Raw genomic sequence first — 19,230 nt, forward strand, 5'->3', positions numbered from 1 at the left:
AAATGTTATACTCAAGAAACAAAGCATTTCCATACATAATGAAAGACAGGAAACCTGATTCTTTTGCATTTAAGTTGTAGGTAATGTTAGTTAACTTGCTTAACCACCCTGTTTTATGTTTCCTACCTTTGCTTTGCTTTAATTAAAATTTACCTCAAATGACAATCCTTCTTATAAATGCTTTCATAGTATTAATTTTTCTTCTCTAGAAGTGGAGAAAGTTGGATTAGTCTTGTCCTATGGTATTCAAGTAAATTTAGGTAGTCTTTGGTGTTCTGCATTAGGAGAAACCATCAGTTCTGTGTTTCTGGATTTGGGATCAGGCCTCTTTTTATTTAGTAGCCATGCTGTGAAAGTCCACACTCTGAGTATCAACTTTATAATTTCACCAGTGAAAATATGCGAAGTTTTGCAGAATTTCACTGCTGTTTGGAAAACAAAGAAGGGGCATCACAACAGCCTTGCAGAGCACAGAGCAACATGAATATGCAACAAGCTTGGTCTTAAAGTGGATCACTGCCATCCCCAGTGGCCACTGCCCAGTATGGAGAGCCCTGAATTCCACCATATTCTTGAGCCTGATGACCATGACTTGATGACTTTTTTTCTTGATCAAATGGAGTATTAATATGTCATACTAAACAGAAGGTTTTTTTCTCAGGGGAATGTGCATCTCTTAAGATACAAAAATGATTACTGTAAGTTGTGACTTAAATGATATTGCTGATTTACTACTATATAATAATAAATAATAATGCATTCACACTATAGATAAATATGCTGTAATATGCCATTTATAAAGATGATTCTTAAAAATGAAAAGAGCATCTATATGACTTGTTTAAATCATCTCAAACTTTATCTTTATTAAAAGTATTACAATCTTCATAGGTTGCAGTAGTAGTATTTATAGTATACTTCCAAAATCTTTTTGTGAATATGACTGAAATATTATTGGATGTAACTTTTTAAAAATTAGACATCTATTTTTTTGTTTGTTTTTTGGAATAGCTAGATAGTAGGATAAGCATTTTTCTTAAGATTGTAATCCCAGGAAGATGTCTCACACCTAACGTATGATATCCTTAGAGATATTAATGACATTTTTATTCTTTCATCTGTGAAACAAGGGTGCTGGAGAAGATTTTTTAAAGTACTTTCCCACTTCTTACATGTAATAGTTTCACAGTTTTAGCTTTAGGTATATAAAGGAAATGTGTACTCCTAATTGGATCATGTATTATAATTGTAGGTTTTCCTGATGGCTCAGACAGTTAAGAATCTGCCTGCAATACTGGAGACCTGGGTTCGATCCCTGGGTTGGGAAGATCCCCTGGAGAAGGGAATGCCCACCCATTCCAGCATTCTTTCCTGGAGAATTCCACAGATGGAGGAGCCTGGCACGCCACAGTCCATATTGCCAATGCTTCATCTGAATTATAATTGTATTATACTATTGGGTGGCTCAGAAAGCTTGCTTGAATTTTTCCGTAAGTTGTTATGGAAAAAACAAGTGGACTTTCTGGCCAACTCAATGCATCAAAATTTTAATTCAATTTAAAAATCATGTCCACGTAGAAACAAACTATTACAGTATACTATTGGGTTACTCAGAAAGTATCATTTGGATAACATCTTATGGAAAAATCCAAATGAACTTTCTGGCCACCCAATACATCAAAATTTTATTTCAATTTAAAGATCATATCCATGCAGAAAAAAGTCCTGGATAGTGTTAGCTGTAAAGAACAACAGGGATGATATAGTTCATACTGAACATTTCTTTCTCTTGCTTTATAGGCAGCTTCTTTAACTGTGGACTCTTGTGCTGATAACCAAGAAGCAGGATACTGCACTGTTAGTAATGTGGCAGTTTCAGATGACTGGTAAGTAAAATTATTAGTTTGATCTTTATTACTAATTCAAATTCAAAGTGAAATTATATTTTAAAATAATTTTACCATGCTAAGTATTATATAAAAGTTGAAGATATTTTGTCCTCTCTAAAGGCATTTTCATACTAAACAACAAGAAGTTAATAGTCTACAAAATGTGTAAAAATGGTGTAAAAATGAAGTGGTACAGATGAGGATAAAGCTAGAGGAAGGAAAGCTTAACATAGCCTATCCTCTTTCAGAAGCTCCGTGAAATAGTTGCACGTGACCAGGATCCTGCAAGAAGGTTAGGATAAGGATCCCATCCTCTTTTAAACGTATTTTTGAAAGTTGTATGTGACCATGATTGACAGATATTTTTCACTAGTGCCTGAAGGTGAAATACAATCTTACCTCACCTAAAACATAAGTGATTTTTATAGAAATAGTTACAGAGAGAGAAAAAGAAATAGTGATACATCATCCATTTGCTTTAATTGACTTACTCGACTCCTTATTATCTACATAGTGAAGGAAAAATGTAATCTGACATTAATATTAACGTTTTTACTTCTACCTCATTTTATTTTCTTTCTGATAGTATGGACCTTCTCAAAAACTTAACATTGTTATATACATCTCATTTGACTAACTGAAAATATTATTTCCACTAGTTTTGTAATTTTCTGTACCCTGAAAAATCTAACAATCCTTTAGGTATCTGTTTAGAAAACATGCATCTGTAAGTAAGGTTTTCCACTGATATGTACTATGTCTTAATATATGCCAGGAAAAGTTACAGTCATCCTTTCTGAAACTAAATATTCTACAGGAATCTATTGCTTTGATACTAATATACATATCTTTCCTTTCTTATTTTTGATTAAAGTATAATTAAGTTACAATGCTGTGCCAATCCATATCTTTCCTTTCTTATGTAGGACTCTGGATGTTCAGCCTAATCGAGTCACAGTTGGTGGTATTAGAGCACTAGAGCCAATCCTTCAGAGGCGAGGACACGTAGAAAGTCATGATTTTGTCGGGTGTATAATGGAGTTTGCAGTCAATGGAAGGCCTCTGGAACCCAGCCAAGCTTTGGCAGCGCAAGGGATCCTAGATCAGTATGGCAACCTCATTTCTTACTATTGTAAAGAAAACTGTAAATACTCTGATTTTTCTCATCTTAACTTCTTCTGTTTGTATCTATGTTCATTAAGTCATTAAAAAATTTTTTCTAAGTCATTTTATATAGCCCTTGGTTTTAAGTACTGTCTCTAAAGCTGATAACTCTGAAATGTTTATCTTAAACCTGACCTCTCCTCTGAACTTACCCTCATATCTGACAGCATACACAATATCCAGGGTATATGTCTAACAAGTCTTTCAAACTTAATTATAAGACTGGACTTCTGACCTTCCTTCCTGACTCCTCCCAAACCCACTCCTTGTATTTTGTCTCATCTCAGATAATAATAACTCAGTCTACGCACTTGGTCAACCACAGTTTCTGTACCACCTTTGCCTCCTCTCTTTCTGACAAAATGTGGTATGTCAATCCACCAGCAAATAGGTGCTGCTGCTGCTAAGTCACTTCAGTCATATCTGATTCTGTGTGACCCCATAGATGGCAACCCACCAGGCTCCCCCTTCCCTGGGATTCTCCAGGCAAGAACAATGGAGTGGGTTGCCATTTCCTTCTCCAATGCAGGAAAGTGAAAAATGAAAGTGAAGTCACTCAGTCGTGTCCAACTCTTAGTGACCCCATGGACTGCACCTACCAGGCTCCTCCGTCCATGGGATTTTCCAGGCAAGAGTACTGGAGTGGGGTACCATTGCCTTCTCCAACCGGCAAACAGAATGATGCTTAAAAAACAGAAGTTATGTCAATCCGCTATATTTAAAATAGATAACCAACAAGGACCTACTGGATAGCATGGGGAATTCTGCTCAACACTCTATGATAACCTAAATGGGGAAAAAATTTGAAAAAGAATAGAAATATGTATGTCACTGAATCAGTTTGCTGTATACCTGAAACTAACACAACATTAAAGCTCAACATTCAGAAAACGAAGATCATGGCATCTGGTCCCATCACTTCATGGGAAATAGATGGGGAAACAGTGGAAACAGTGTCAGACTTTATTTTTCTGTGCTCCAAAATCACTGCAGATGGTGATTGCAGCCATGAAATTGAAAGACGCTTACTCCTTGGAAGAAAAGTTACGACGAACCTAGATAGCATATTCAAAAGCAGAGACATTACTTTGCCAACTAAGTTCCATCTAGTCAAGGCTATGGTTTTTCCTGTGGTCATGTATGGATGAGAGAGTTGGACTGTGAAGAAGGCTGAGCACCAAAGAATTGATACTTTTGAAGTGTGGTGTTGGAGAAGACTCTTGAGAGTCCCTTGGACTGCAAGGAGATCCAACCAGTCCATTCTGAAGGAGATCAACCCTGGGATTTCTTTGGAAGGAATGATGCTAAAGCTGAAACTCCAGTACTCTGGATACCTCATGCAAAGAGCTGACTCATTGGAAAAGACTCTGATGCTGGGAGAGATTGGGGGCAGGAGGAGAAGGGGACAACAGAGGATGAGATGGCTGGATGGCATCACTGACTCGATGGACGTGAGTCTGAGTGAACTCCAGGAGTTGGTGATGGACAGGGAGGCCTGGCATGCTGCGATTCATGGGGTCGCAAAGAGTTGGACACGACTGAGCGACTGAACTGAACTGAACTGAACACAACACTGTCAATCAACTCTACTCCAATATAAACCAAACAAAGAAAAAATTAAAGAAAATAAAAACAGAAATCAGTTCTTATCCTGATTTATATGACTGACTTCCCCTTGGTTGACTGACCTCAACCAAAAGGACCTGGAATGTAAAGAGGCATAAAGGCAGTTTATTTGGGATCTTCAGATTGGAATTTAAGGGTCACAGATTCCAGAGGAGCCCAAAGTCATGTCCCATTGGAAAGAAAATGAACAAGCATTTTGTTTGTTTATTTGTTTATTTGGTAGGAGAAAGAGTGAAATTAATGCAGGCTTACACAAGTTACTTACCAAAACTTTGGACTGGAGAGTAAAATTATTCTACACGTATGATTGGATTCTGGAGCACACCTCATTTGTTACTAGGGGAAAGTGTATTTTCTTTAATCCAGAGAAAGTCTGCTTCTCAGCATTATTCTTTCCTTTTTGCAACGCAGCAACTATTCAGCAGTTTTAATGTAGTGTTCAGCAAAGGTCCAGCACGGACAGCAAACATGGAAGTCCTCAGGTCATGTCCCAGCCATTTCTGACAGAGCTCTTTTCGCATCCTTATCTTCCTTACCGTTATCTACCTCTTCTCCTTCTTCACATCGCTGTTCTGACTGTATTCTGCCATTTGGTGTTCCTCAAACCTGCCAAGGACACTTTTCACTTCAGGACTCTCTCACTTGGCTCTTTGCTATGCCTGGAATGATCTTTGACCAGATATACTTTGCTCTCTCACTTTATTTAGGACTTCATGAAGACAAAGCCTTCCTTCACTGTCTAACCTCTAAACCAGAGATCCAGGAACATCCCTCACATTTCCCAGTCCTTCTTCTCAGCCTTACTTTTCCCACAGAACTTCCTTCTTTCTCAACATACTACACATTTATCTAAAGTTTTTTGTCTGCCTCCCCTACAAGGAAAAAAAAAAGTATTCCATGAACACGTGGATTTTTTTCATCATTTTATCTTCATGCTTAGAACCACGTTTGACATGTAGTAGCCATTCAGTAAAGATTAGTTGCATGAGTCATTTAATGGAGGAGCTGGGTACTCAAACATGTAGCCCTGAGAGCACATGAACCAAAGTGTTTATTTGACCAAGAAGTTTTGCTCAGTTAAAAATTAATTTAAAGAAGAAATTATCACGTCTTTCTTTACTGTTTAAGATGTTTTGCTTGATCTTGTCTTTTATGAATGAGGCAGGGCATATGTTACAAGGCAACTTTTCGTTTGATGAGATGCTCCAAATATAGCTGCAACCTAAGTTTCAAAGAATTGAGTTCATGAAAACTGAACAGGTTAATAAAAGTTTATATGTAATGTTATCAAATTTCTCCCCCTGCCGGCTTTGTGCTTTATGTGTCTTTACTCTGATTTTATTTTAGATGCCCCAGGCTAGAAGGCGCTTGTACTCACAGTCCCTGCCAACATGGTGGCACGTGTACAGATTACTGGTCATGGCAGCAGTGTCATTGCAGGGAAGGACTGACTGGGAAATACTGTGAAAAATGTATGCAAGCTATTTTATCTTCCGCTGGAAATTCTAATGACCATGAAAAGTATAAATATATGTACCTAAATATGTAATTGAATTAAAAGTATTATGTTTTGATGCTATTGAAAATGTTAAATGGGGACTAATTGGTAAAATAGAGTGACATGTTTTAATTCATCTTCTCAACCCAAGGGAGCATGAAATCCTTTTAGAAATATTTACTAAATATGTCCTTAGTTTTCATTTTATAAACATATTATTTAGTTGTTTTACCGATAGGGATGCTTGGAAATGTACAAGACCAGAGCTATATTCAGGTTTTGGTTTAATATTATCTACCTTTATGGGATATTTCTCTGGTGAACATGTTGTGTTTGGTTGAAAAGTAAAAGTACTGAATTGCTGGACACTAAGTTCAAAACATGCAATGGCAATAAAATCTATTATAGTTAAAGGTGATACTTAAATTTTAAATTGCAATTATTGAAATCGGTTTTGAATATTACTTTTAATATTCTTTTATTAGTTGTTTCTAAACCCTAATATTATTATAAGATATTAATGATATTCAAGAGCTCATTAGAGAATACTTAGTCACTTCAGTCGTGTCCGACTCTCTGTGGCCCCCAAAGACCATGGCCAGCCAGGCTCCTCTGTCCATGGGGTTCTCCAGGCAAGAATACTAGAGTGGGTTGCCGTTTCCTTCTCCAGTGATAAAGTATGAAGTGAGTGAAGTGAAGTTGATCAGTCGTGTCCGATCTCTGTGACCCCATGGACTGTGGCCCACCAGGCTCCTCCGTCCATGGGATTCTCCAGGCAAGAGTACTGGAGTGGGTTGCCATTTCCTTCTCCATCATTAGAGAACGGTATTCTCTAATTTCTGGCTGTCTATGACTAACTCTAATGGGATCTTTTTAATAAAATTGCTTTGTTGTCAGATAAGTGGTTACTACCTGAATCGTTGCACCTATCTGACCACTTTTCAAGTAGTCATTTGATTCTGCTATGAGAATGAATAGAAATTTATGATTAAGTAGATCTTAGTAGCAGAGGTATGTTTGTGTTTATTTAGGATAAAATCAAAATACAGAAAAAGTGCATTTTCACATGATATTTTTTTAAAGTAATGAGTATTTAGTAAGTAGAAATCTAGTTATATTTGGAAAATAAAATGCCACTCACTTGAGAAAAGCCTGTGGTTATTTTTTAAAAATTGAGGTATAATTCATACTACATAGTTTACCTTCTTAAAGTGTACTGTTCACTGCTGAAATCTTTTTGAGCTCATTTTCTTCATGTTCTTTCTTTAGATCTGTTAGCTATAACACACTTATGTACTTCAGAAGTGTGAAGATTTATTAGATTATGAAAATATAATATATATTCTAATTATACATGGTTGCAAATTAAATCTACATACTTATTAGTATTAATAAAGTTAGTTGCAAATATGAATGTTTGTACCCTTCTTTGTTCAAATTTTCCATGTTAGAGACTTTAAAGATTATTCATTTTAGAAACACAGTGAAACTTGTCATTAAATTTTTCAACTATATATTTTTAAAGTGTAGCTATCTCTCCAGGTATTCATAGTGTATATAGCATATATCAAATATTTTAAAGAATATTTTCTAAATGAATAATTGTAACAAAATGTTTTACATTTCATGGTCCTGACATAGATTTAAGCATTTGAAATCAACTCACACAATAATTCTCAAGTGGCAATTATTTTCTCAGAGGAGGATTAGGGGACACTGATTCCAAATCCTTAATAATTTCATTGTTAAGTTTTATAAATTTTTATCACCAAAGAAACTCTAAAAAATGCCTGTTGGATGCATTCATGTTTATCTTTCTTTGTTGTCTTTCAGCTATTACCCCGGACACAGCCTTATCATTAGAAGGCAAAGGGCGCTTGGACTACCACATGAGTCAGAATGAGAAGCGGGAATATTTGTTGAGACAGAGCATCCGAGGTGCCATGTTGGAGCCTTTTGGTGTGAACAGTCTGGAAGTAAAATTCAGGACAAGAAGCGAGAATGGCATTTTAATCCATATCCAAGAAAGCAGCAATTACACTACTGTGAAGGTAAGATAAAAGCTAATGGTGACTTCATTTGATTAGACCGCCTGCTGTGTCATGGTTTAAATCACTTCTCCCATAATTTCTATCCTTTTCTTTACAATCCATTAGAGTTCCGACTAATGCTGGGCACTATTCCAATATCATCTATCTTAACTATTCCTCAGGCATTGGCCAGAGTAACAAAGATCTGAATGGTTTGGTTTCTAAACACTTTTGTTTAGAATAGAGACTACTGCTGGGTAGGCCAGCAAAGAAAGAATTTGTTGCAATCTATTTTGCCAGACAAAAAATTTATATTGTTTTTAACCCTACTTTAAAACAAAGTAAAACCAAAAAAGTGTCTTTGAAATGAAAAAAAATACCTTTTTTCTAAGAATTATTCCAAACACTTGTATGTATATATTGATTGGCAGGACAATAATAATTTTTTTAATTTTCTGCCTTTATTCTGGAACATATTTATATTTGAGTCACTATCCATGTAACACCTGTGAAATTAAATATCTTTGGAATTTATTGTAAGTAAAATTTCAGTTAGCATCTCCAAATAATTTCTAAATAAATACTTCTGCAACATTATATTTCATGGTTGATTTATCATTATTCTTTTATACCTTTTTTTCTCAGCTGTAAATGTGTTATATATATATATTCAGTATAATTCCACTTGTATTTTTATATTAACAGCAGAATTATTAGAATTTATATTAATAAATTCTTAAGAAAACAAATCCATATTTCCTGAATTATTTCCACTGATATATCAATATTTTGAAAATTACCAAAAGCTTAGTTTATAAAGAAAGAAGCAATATGCTTAGAAAATTAGTAGGTTCAATTCACATACAATGCTAAAAAGAAAAACAGACATTCACCTCTAAACTTCAGCCTCTTTATTCTCAAAATTTCTCACTATCCAAGAGAACTCTGGTTGGTACGTGGCCTCTTATTTAGTTGCTAAGTCATGTCTGACTATTTTGCAACCCCATGGACTGTAGCCCACCAGGCTCCTCTGTCCATGGGATTTTCCAGGCAAGAATGCTGGAGTGGGTTGTCATTTCCCTCTCCAGGGGATCTTCCCAACCTAGGGATTGAACCCGTGTGTCCTGCATTATCAGGCACATTTTTTTACTGCCACCAGGCAAGCCTGTATATACCTTTAAATATTCAGTACAAAAAGAAATGTTTCTAAGATTCTCATAATCTCCCTGGTCTAGCCATTCCCAACTGGGGGTTATTTTGATTTGCCAAAGCCTGGAAACATTTTTTATTGTCATGGTTGTTGGGGGCAGGGGAGAGGGGCACTACTACCGGCATCTAGTGGTTGGGAGTCAAATATGCTGGTAAATATCCTTCAGCACACAACACAATAGCCTGTAAGAAAGAACCATCCAGTCTGAATGTCAGTGCTGCTGAGACTGAGAAACTCTGCCCTAACCCAGTTGGAGAATAACTTCAAGTTCTAATTTTACCTCCATTATTGAAACAAAGAGCCCAGTTCCAGAAGTAATAGAGTAACTGCAAAACAAAACACCTAAGTCACTGTTTAATGTTATTTGGTGCTTATAAGTTTTCATTGAAAAGTGTATTGGAAGTAAAGAAAGCAGTAGCCCTGCATATTCTTACAAGAAACATTTTTTATACGCATTGAGAGGCTTTGACATTGAGGTCTGTGCATTATCTGTTCAGCTTCTTCCAAGTCTTCGTGCCATTTAAATGACATATGAAATATTTCTGTATGTTATCTCTTTAAGCCAAGAGATACAAAAACAATGTGCTTGGAGAAGTCAGAGACAGAATATTTTTCTTCCTCAAGGAAGAAGCTGAATGTCAGGATCCATTTTTACCACCATAAAAATCTTGCATTTCCAACAGGACAGCAGCATGCAACTTCTCCAGATTTTGTTACATTGGTAGCAAGCACTTGGAGATTTCTTTTCTTCCTGAAGGGAAATTGAATCAAAATAATGACTAATGCAGGCCATTCACATTTCCTTTGTATGAAAATTTTGAAAGGTAGCTTTTCAGAGATTAAGGGGTTTGGCAGGTAGAGTAAATAGATTAGAGAAAAAAAAAAAAAACAACAGTGATTAAGGAGAACTGAACAGACAGGAAGAGAGTGACTGTTGTAAGCAGGCAAGTTACTTGGATGACAGGAATACGATCTGCTTATCCGGGCGAGGAAGCTAGTTAGAATGTACTGTTACTTATCAATTAGTTTATCAGTGACCATGGGTCCTGGTTTTCTTCTTTCTTTTTTGGCTTAGTTTCTGACAGTTGCTTTCTCTTTCTCTCTCTTTCTTTATTCAGATTTAAAAAAAAAAGAAAGAAAGAAAGAAAGAAACTGAGAGAAAAATTCAGAGAGAAAAACACAAGAAAAGCATTTTTATGTATCATGGGTTTTACACTGTATTTAAAGTGTTTCACATATCTCTCTTTCCCCTCACTTGGTTTATCTCCTTATTTGGAAATGCAATGTTAGGCGATGGGCTTTGTGTCTACTCCAAATCATTCTGGTTTTGGTATATAGTTTGCTTGTTTTTGTTTTGAAGTAAGGCCAGGTATGCTGTACAGACTTTGGATGATCCCAAGCCCTATAGAGTCAAAAATAAATAAATAAATGAGCAAATCAATCTATGAATAAATGAAACCAAGCAAAAAATGCACATGATACTTTGACAGCTAGGGTGGATAGAAGAGTTAGGTAGAGTATTACTGGGGAGAGGTAGAACATGAAGAATGTTGTAATGGAAACATAGATTCTTATTCATCCTGCTCCACACATGGTGTGTTCCATGGACCTTTTCACCAGAAATTGGTCACATGAAAGAATGACAGGGTGTGATCAATTAGGAGAGAAACATGAAGCTTGGAGAAGTCTTTTCGGAAGGCTTCTTTCCAAAAAGGACCCTGGCTAGAACCTAAGATGAATTGCTATAATTCCTGTGTGTTTCATGAGACTTTGTCCATTTGATGATATTACTGTCATTTAACCACAATTTTCTTTTTTTGTCCTGGGTTCAGTACTGGGATATATTATTATCTGGAGAAACAGCTTTAATAAAATATTACATTATGAATAACGTATGTAAATATGTTAGGCATATTTTCCACAAAGTAAAAATGAACTCATTTTTAGTTCTACCAGATGTGTTTGTTGCATGTATAAATAACATTTGATCTGAGTGACAAAATAAACGGATCCATCCTTTCATTCCCGTCATTTGATGCTCAGTGCCACTTTATCCTCTGGCAGTAGTGACGGGATTATGCTCTTTTCATCCTACTTATAAATTATTTCATTTTCTAAGTGTCTACTTAGAAAACTGGAAACCTGGGAGCTGGAAACTGGAGTAAGAGCTTCCTGTTACCCAATGTTCTAGTGGGCAAAGTAAAAGAAACCAAATATCCCTTAGATAAATATTAAAAGACAGCCAAAATAAAGACTTGCCCAGACACCTCATTATTAAGAACTCACCCTTTATTCATCATACTTGTCATCTCAATAAATGATATAAATAATAAGCATGATTTTTTTAAAAATACAATTCCACTGTGTAATAGATGACAGGTAAAACAATGTATTTATGTTTTTACTTTTCCAACTATTCTTCATTTTTAGTTAAGCACTGATTTCTCTTTTTGGATGTAGTTTTAGTATTTTTTGATAGCCGTGGGCCATTTACTAAACAATTTTTTTAAACTTGCAATTGCCATTAAAATATAAGTAATCATAAAAAGGTGTGATTTACTTATCCTAAGAGGAGTATTCACTCTATTATTATCTCACTTGTGTTCTGGAAAATGAATATATACATCTGGAAAAACTAGTTATAAACATAAGAATACCTTGAAAAATATTAAATGTGAACCTATTAAATATGAAGGTATATGTTACTTAAAATTGTAAAGGCAATATAAGTAAATATACTCTCATACAACCAGACTCCTCAAGTATTCTCTCTGCTTTAAGTTGATCAGTGTCTTAGTGTCTTTATACTTCTGCTTTTATTCAATTATATCATAGTTGAATTCTACATTATTTGTCATATGTTTTACAGATTAAGAATGGCAAAGTACATTTTACATCAGATGCCGGAATTGCAGGCAAAGTGGAGAGAAATATTCCTGAGGTGTATGTTGCTGATGGCCACTGGCATACTTTCCTAATTGGGAAAAATGGAACAGCCACAGTGTTGTCCGTTGACAGAATTCATAACAGAGACATCCTTCACCCTACTCAGGATTTTGGTGGCCTGGACGTGCTCACTATATCTCTTGGAGGAATTCCTCCCAATCAAGCTCATCGAGATGCTCAAACAGGTAAATGCTTGTGCTGAGTGGAGGCACAAAAGAAAGGTAAAATTGTTCCTATAAAAGTAGCTAGATGCCTGATAACATCCTTTAGGAACACTCCCTGGAGAAGGGAATGAAAACCCACTCCAGCATTCTCACCTGGAGAATTCCATGGACAGAGGAACCTGGAGGGCTACAGTCCATGGGGTCGCAAAGAGTCGGATACGACTGAGCAATTGATACGTCCACTTTTACTTTTCAAGACCATCATAAATATCTTTAGAAGGTTAGTAATAAATTATTGGCCATCACTTTCTTTAGCCATTTTCTACCAAGTTCATAATTCAGTCCAGGATGTTTTGATCCTTTCCTTGTGCACTGAACATTTATTTATACATTCATTCATTTACTCATCCATTTGTGCATTCACACAACAGATATTTACAGAGCCCTGTAGGTACTTGGCATGAACTACAGTGGTGGACTCTTTCCATAGAATGCATGGTCCTGTAAGGAAGACAAACATCAATCAAATCATTACACAAGGAAATACATTATTTTAACCTACGAAAAATGATGTGAGGAAGAACATAGAATTCTAAGAGATTGCCAAAAAGGGAGAAAGGGAGACTTCTCTGGAAACTGTCATGAAAACAAGGATGGCAGGGAATGAAAAATTAATTTATATTGATGAGAATGAAAGAGGGAAAAATAGTCAGGATCACAGGACCCACAACACTGAGGACTGATGTCACAAATCAAAGATGAAGTTGGAGAATGACAGTTCTTCTAGAGCATGTGGGAATCTTGATCTCGTTCTTGGAACAGTGAGAAGTTAGTTAATCACAGGAGTATCAAAATTACTGAAAAATACCTGAAAAATTAATCGTAGGAGTATCAAAGTTAGATATTCAGTGATAATAAAGATCTTTGGGGCTACACTCTGGAAAGTGCATGGGAGAAGGACAAGAGGGGACTTGCGTAAATTAGCTAGAAGATACTGCAGTGATCTAGCCAATGTATTTTGTGAGGATTGACTATGTGGTGGCAGGAGATTTACAAGAAGGGGATAGGGAATAATATCAGGAATGACAGTCAAATAAAATGTTAATGATTTTGATAAAATTCAGAGAGGTTTCTGACCTTCCAACTAGAAGGGTAGTGCCACTATGAGAGAAAACTGCAAATGGTACAAAAATAAGCACATCTATGAGGAACACCAAGGTTTTGGTTTGGGGTTCTCCGAGTTTGGAGCATCTTTGAGAAAGGCCTTTGGGTAGATGGGCTAGAAATCCAGAGTAGACCAGTTGGAGATACATCTTTAGGAATTACTCGTGTCAAGCAGGTAACTGAAGCACTAGGCATGGATGTGATAAGCAAATGTGAGGGTGTAGACTGAAAAGAAAGCCTAAGGCCTTACTTGGGTAACTCTAAGAGTCAGTGTTTGTTTAGTAAAAAATGAGACAAAAAGGGGACTACTTCATAGGAAGAAAACCAGGAGAGTAGGAACAAAAGCAGATGTCCCAGGAGCTGATGGAAATGGGGTGGACATGACACGAGGGTGGAATGATGCATCAAATAAAAGGAACGTTGACAAATGTATGACAGAGTAGCATAGTCAAAGCACAAAACGTAAAGCCTACGTCCTGATTAGTTCTTACATATTTAACTTGTTTTAGAATATGGACACTAATTCATTTGGATGTTGTAAGAAAATAAGCCAATGTAAATCACTCCTTTTTGTTAGTGGCAAGATATATTCTTGAACTCTGTGACTGAAGTGTTAGCAGTATTAGCACACAAATATTTATCTAATAAAGTCTTTCTTAAACATTTTTCTAAAAAATCACCATCCCCTAAAGAGCTGTTTTAGACCTTGTTTCTTAATCCCTGCCATCACTACTGTATGAAATGTTAATGCTACAGGTATATTCTATATCTGCCCTTTGGAAGCCCACAAGCCATGGTAATGGCTAAGATTTTTCTTTTGTTCTTCAGGAACTTATGTTCAGCTCCTTGGGAGCAATATCACCTCCATTAAAACCGCAAAAGCTAATGATTGAAGTTATTGGCCTATTTTGGGTTTTTTTAAAGTATTTTTAAATTAAAATTGATTTTTAGGTAATTCTTTGTATATAAACTGTAAAAATAAAATCAATAGATGACTGAATGAAAGGAGAGATAAACGAAAACTCAGCCTGTTTGAGCCCTTCGTAAATCTTCAGAAAGAGCAGGATCCCATCAATCTGCTCCACCTTTTGGCCATGGCAGTCTTACACATCTTGCTAACTTACATTTTAACAGGCACAGATTTATTGCCTTACAACTGGAGATGGCTGTGAGGTTGTGGTTTCTCAACTCTCATGATGTGATTGCAAAGCTTCCCTTTGCCAGATGAGTGGAGCCTTTTTAAGCATTTGGTTTTCCCTAAAACACCTACAGCTCCTTCTTGCCCCTGCAGGGTTTGATGGCTGCATCGCTTCTGTGCTGTATGGTGGCGAGAGTCTTCCTTTCAGTGGGAAACACAGCCTGGCCTCCATTTCTAAGACGGATCCTTCTGTGAAGATTGGCTGCCGCGGCCCGAACATCTGTGCCAGCAACCCGTGCTGGGGAGACCTGCTGTGCATCAACCAGTGGTACGCGTACAAGTGCGTGCCCCCCGGGGACTGCGCCTCCCACCCGTGCCAGAACGGGGGCAGCTGTGAGCCAGGCCTGCACTCCGGCTTCACCTGTAGCTGCCCGGAGTCGCACACAGGGAGGACATGTGAGATGGTGGTGGCCTGTCTTGGCGTCTCCTGTCCTCTGGGGAGGGTGTGCAAGGCTGGAAGCCCTGGAGGCCACATCTGTGTCCTGAGTCCAGGCCCTGAGGAGATCTCCCTGCCCCTGTGGGCTGTGCCCGCCATCGTGGGCAGCTGTGCCACCGTCCTGGCCCTCCTGGTCTTGAGCCTGATCCTGTGTAATCAGTGCAGGGGCAAGAAGGCCAACAGTCCCAAAGAGGAGAAGAAGCCGAAGGAGAAGAAGAAAAAGGGAAGTGAGAATGTTGCTTTCGATGACCCCGACAACATCCCTCCCTATGGGGAGGACATGACCGTGAGAAAACAGCCGGAAGGGAACCCGAAACCAGACATCATTGAGAGGGAAAACCCCTACCTCATCTATGATGAGACCGATCTTCCCCACAACTCAGAAACCATCCCCAGTGCCCCTCTGGCTTCACCTGAGCAGGAAATAGAGCATTACGACATCGACAATGCCAGCAGCATCGCCCCTTCGGATGCCGACATCATCCAACACTACAAGCAGTTCCGCAGTCACACCCCGAAATTTTCCATCCAGAGGCATAGCCCCCTGGGTTTTGCCAGGCAGTCCCCCATGCCCTTGGGAGCCAGCAGCTTGACGTACCAGCCTTCCTACAGTCAAGGTCTGAGATCCAGTTCCCTTAGTCACTCGGCTTGCCCGACTCCCAACCCTCTGTCTCGACACAGTCCAGCCCCTTTCTCCAAGTCCTCCACTTTCTACAGGAACAGCCCGGCCAGGGAATTGCATCTCCCTATGAGGGATGGAAATACTTTGGAGATGCATGGTGATGCGTGCCAGCCTGGCATTTTCAACTATGCCACGAGGCTGGGAAGGAGAAGCAAGAGTCCTCAAGCCATGGCATCACATGGCTCTAGACCAGGGAGTCGCCTGAAGCAGCCCACTGGGCAGATCCCTCTGGAATCTTCTCCACCAGTAGGGCTCTCCATTGAAGAGGTGGAGAGGCTCAACACGCCTCGCCCCAGAAACCCAAGTATCTGCAGTGCAGATCACGGGAGGTCTTCTTCAGAAGAGGACTGCAGAAGACCCCTGTCCAGAACACGGAATCCAGCAGATGGCATCCCGGCTCCAGAATCTTCTTCTGATAGTGACTCGCACGAGTCTTTCACTTGCTCAGAAATGGAGTATGACAGGGAAAAGCCCATGGTATATACTTCCAGGATGCCCAAATTATCTCAAGTCAATGAATCAGATGCAGATGATGAAGATAATTATGGAGCCAGACTGAAGCCTAGAAGGTATCACGGCCGCAGGGCTGAGGGGGGACCTGTGGGCACACCGGCAGCAACACCGGGGGTTGCTGACAACACACTGCCCTTGAAGCTTGGGCAGCAAGCAGGGAATTTCAACTGGGACAACCTTTTGAACTGGGGCCCTGGCTTCGGCCACTATGTAGATGTTTTTAAAGATTTGGCATCTCTTCCAGAAAAAGCAGCAGCTAATGAGGAAGGCAAAGGTGGGACAACTAAGCCATCCCCCAAAGATGGGGAGGCGGAACAGTATGTGTGAACTCTGAGTACTGGCATTACAAAAATATAAAAGGCGAGAAACAGACCATGGTAAGGGTGCCCACTAGGGTGGGTCACGTTTGCAAAAGAGGCCAGTAGGGACTGGTTGTTGGAGGGAAAGTTAAAAATAATAACCACAATGCTGCTGAAACAGACTCAAAACAACGCTTTTAATTTAAATATGCTTGGTTAAATTTCTTTTCCTGCATGCATCGTATTTTGTAACTAGTTATGTGGCATGCAGCATTTGGAAAGTTTTTTCCTTATTTACCCGTGTTTGATTTGTGACTTTTGAAATGAATACCGTTGCTGAAATGAACTCGTGCTTCACCGTGGGGGTATGTGTATTGTTTCCATTGTATTATTATTGTTATTTTTGCATTGCAAGATCCTTGAGGTTTAACCCATCTTTGTAAAGTGTAGAAAGAGCCCTCCTATCCTTAAATGAAAGACTAAGTATTAACACTTTTCAGAATTATAGATTCTGTATTCAATGTTGCTCTGAAAAGTCTGAATAATTGAATGCTTTTCATGACAGTGGGTACTAAAATTAAGTCATTTTGTTCAGCACTTTATTTTTTACAAAGTTTTGTTAAAAATTCTAAAACATTTTTGTAAACAGTTTTGGTCTTCTGACTTTCATCAGGCTTCCACTTGGAACAAAATGACTGCATGTTGTCACCAGGACACTGCCGCTCTCCTGCAAGGAATGAGGTCCTAGCAGCACTTCTCAGAGACATTTTTTAAAGTTATTTATTGAAAAATATTCTATGCTTGGAAAATTTTGAAGAATTGACCTAAAGAAAGCCTGTAATTGGACTTAGTTTTCAACCGTTTAACATTTACCCCAAGTACCCAGTTTTTATAATTTATGTAAAGTCAAATTTCAACAAGTCTTACTTTCTGTCATTTTGTAGATCTTTTTTTTTTTTTAATGCCATGTAAAAACTTTTTTCTTTTTTTACACCGAAGCTGTGTTTTTGATACTGATATTTTCCTATGCTGAATATTTTTCTTACTTTCAGGGAAGGTAAGAAAATACTTTTTTTACATTGTTACTTATGTAACATTCATATTTTTCACAGTTTGATATTTGTAACATACTGTATGCTTTCTACTTTTAAATGCCAACAATAGAATTAAAATATTTATTTAAAATACTTTGCATTCATACAGTAATTTTCATTTTTCATTCTTCCAGACTCTTTCCATGCCCAACTGAGAAAAGTCTTCACTTGTCAATAGGGTATGGCAAGTTGAATGATATATGGGCAACATCATTTTCTTTTTAAAAACATGAATATGGATGATTGCCAGAACAGATATTTTAAGGTTGCTTTAGTGCATTCCTACCTGTCAGAGTTCTTGGACTTCCCTAGAGCATAATGAGTCTAGACTAAGTTGGGTCTTAGGGAACTGACTTTATTATGAACCTGGTTTAAGCATTCTGGCAATAAATGCTTGGAAGTTCCCAGTAGAGCATGTTCACTAAAGGCCAGCTTTCAACCAGGCTTATAATAATAGGAGAGGCAATGAATTAAAGCTAATTATGGAAAAATGTCTGGGTCTCATTTTCTCCAAGGATTCAACTCCAAATTTTCTATACCCAGTGGTGGTTAGGAAGAATGACAGCGAAAACTCTCCTTATGCATACCTGTCTTTAATTTATTGATCACTCTGCTGCATAAATTCTAAACAAATTTTACATGCTATCTTAGCCAAGACAAACCCCTATTTTCACATAGTCACCCAAGAGTGAAACAATCCAGGTGAAGAGACGAGCCTAGAACAAACCCATGGGTGTATAAATAGCTGTATCTGAAATAACAGGACTTCTGCAAATTATGTCACAATCTCAGAACTTTTTATAATTAAATACCTGTCCCATACCTAATATTTGCTGAGAATATTATCCTCTCCCACTGGCTGTCTCTTACTAATAGAAATTTTAACAATCTGTGAAAGTTTTAAAATATGGAAAAGCCTTTAGTAAATAAAATATTTTATTAATAACAACAGATTGATATATGTACCAGAATTATTTTGTTATTTAATAATGTTGAGATGATTATTTTTCCTTCAAGTAGAAAATAAAATGTGAGTATAACCTAAATTATAATATTCATGTAACATGATTTAGGGACTGAGTGTAAGATGTTAATCTAATTTGGGGCAATTTTTTGTCACCTGGGATGAGCCAACATATTTTAGTATTTCCCTATGAATTTTAGTATTATGAATTTATGCACCAAATATGGGAACATGTTGATTGCTTTGCATAACTCAAAACAGGATACATCTTTTTTTTCCAAGAAACTCTGAAGCATCTCAATGTCCTCAAGGATATAAACTCTATAATTGAGAACAGAGCTAAAAGTAAAATG

The 19,230-nt window shown here is 37.6% G+C and overlaps 1 protein-coding gene across 1 annotated transcript in view; it reads left to right on the forward strand.

Annotated features, from left to right (window-relative positions):
* Nucleotides 1-18,959, forward strand: part of FAT4 (FAT atypical cadherin 4) — a 188,902-nt gene extending 169,943 nt beyond the window's left edge. Inside the window, exons 12-17 of the mRNA XM_018061516.1 lie at nucleotides 1,801-1,886; nucleotides 2,816-2,995; nucleotides 6,027-6,151; nucleotides 8,011-8,228; nucleotides 12,287-12,548; nucleotides 14,983-18,959. Of these exons, the coding sequence (XP_017917005.1) occupies nucleotides 1,801-1,886; nucleotides 2,816-2,995; nucleotides 6,027-6,151; nucleotides 8,011-8,228; nucleotides 12,287-12,548; nucleotides 14,983-16,847 (2,736 nt within the window). The 3' untranslated portion in view covers nucleotides 16,848-18,959. The remainder of the gene's footprint in view (nucleotides 1-1,800; nucleotides 1,887-2,815; nucleotides 2,996-6,026; nucleotides 6,152-8,010; nucleotides 8,229-12,286; nucleotides 12,549-14,982) is intronic.

The sequence above is a fragment of the Capra hircus genome, chromosome 17 (assembly GCF_001704415.2).
Source record: "Capra hircus breed San Clemente chromosome 17, ASM170441v1, whole genome shotgun sequence".
Lineage (NCBI taxonomy): Eukaryota > Metazoa > Chordata > Mammalia > Artiodactyla > Bovidae > Capra > Capra hircus.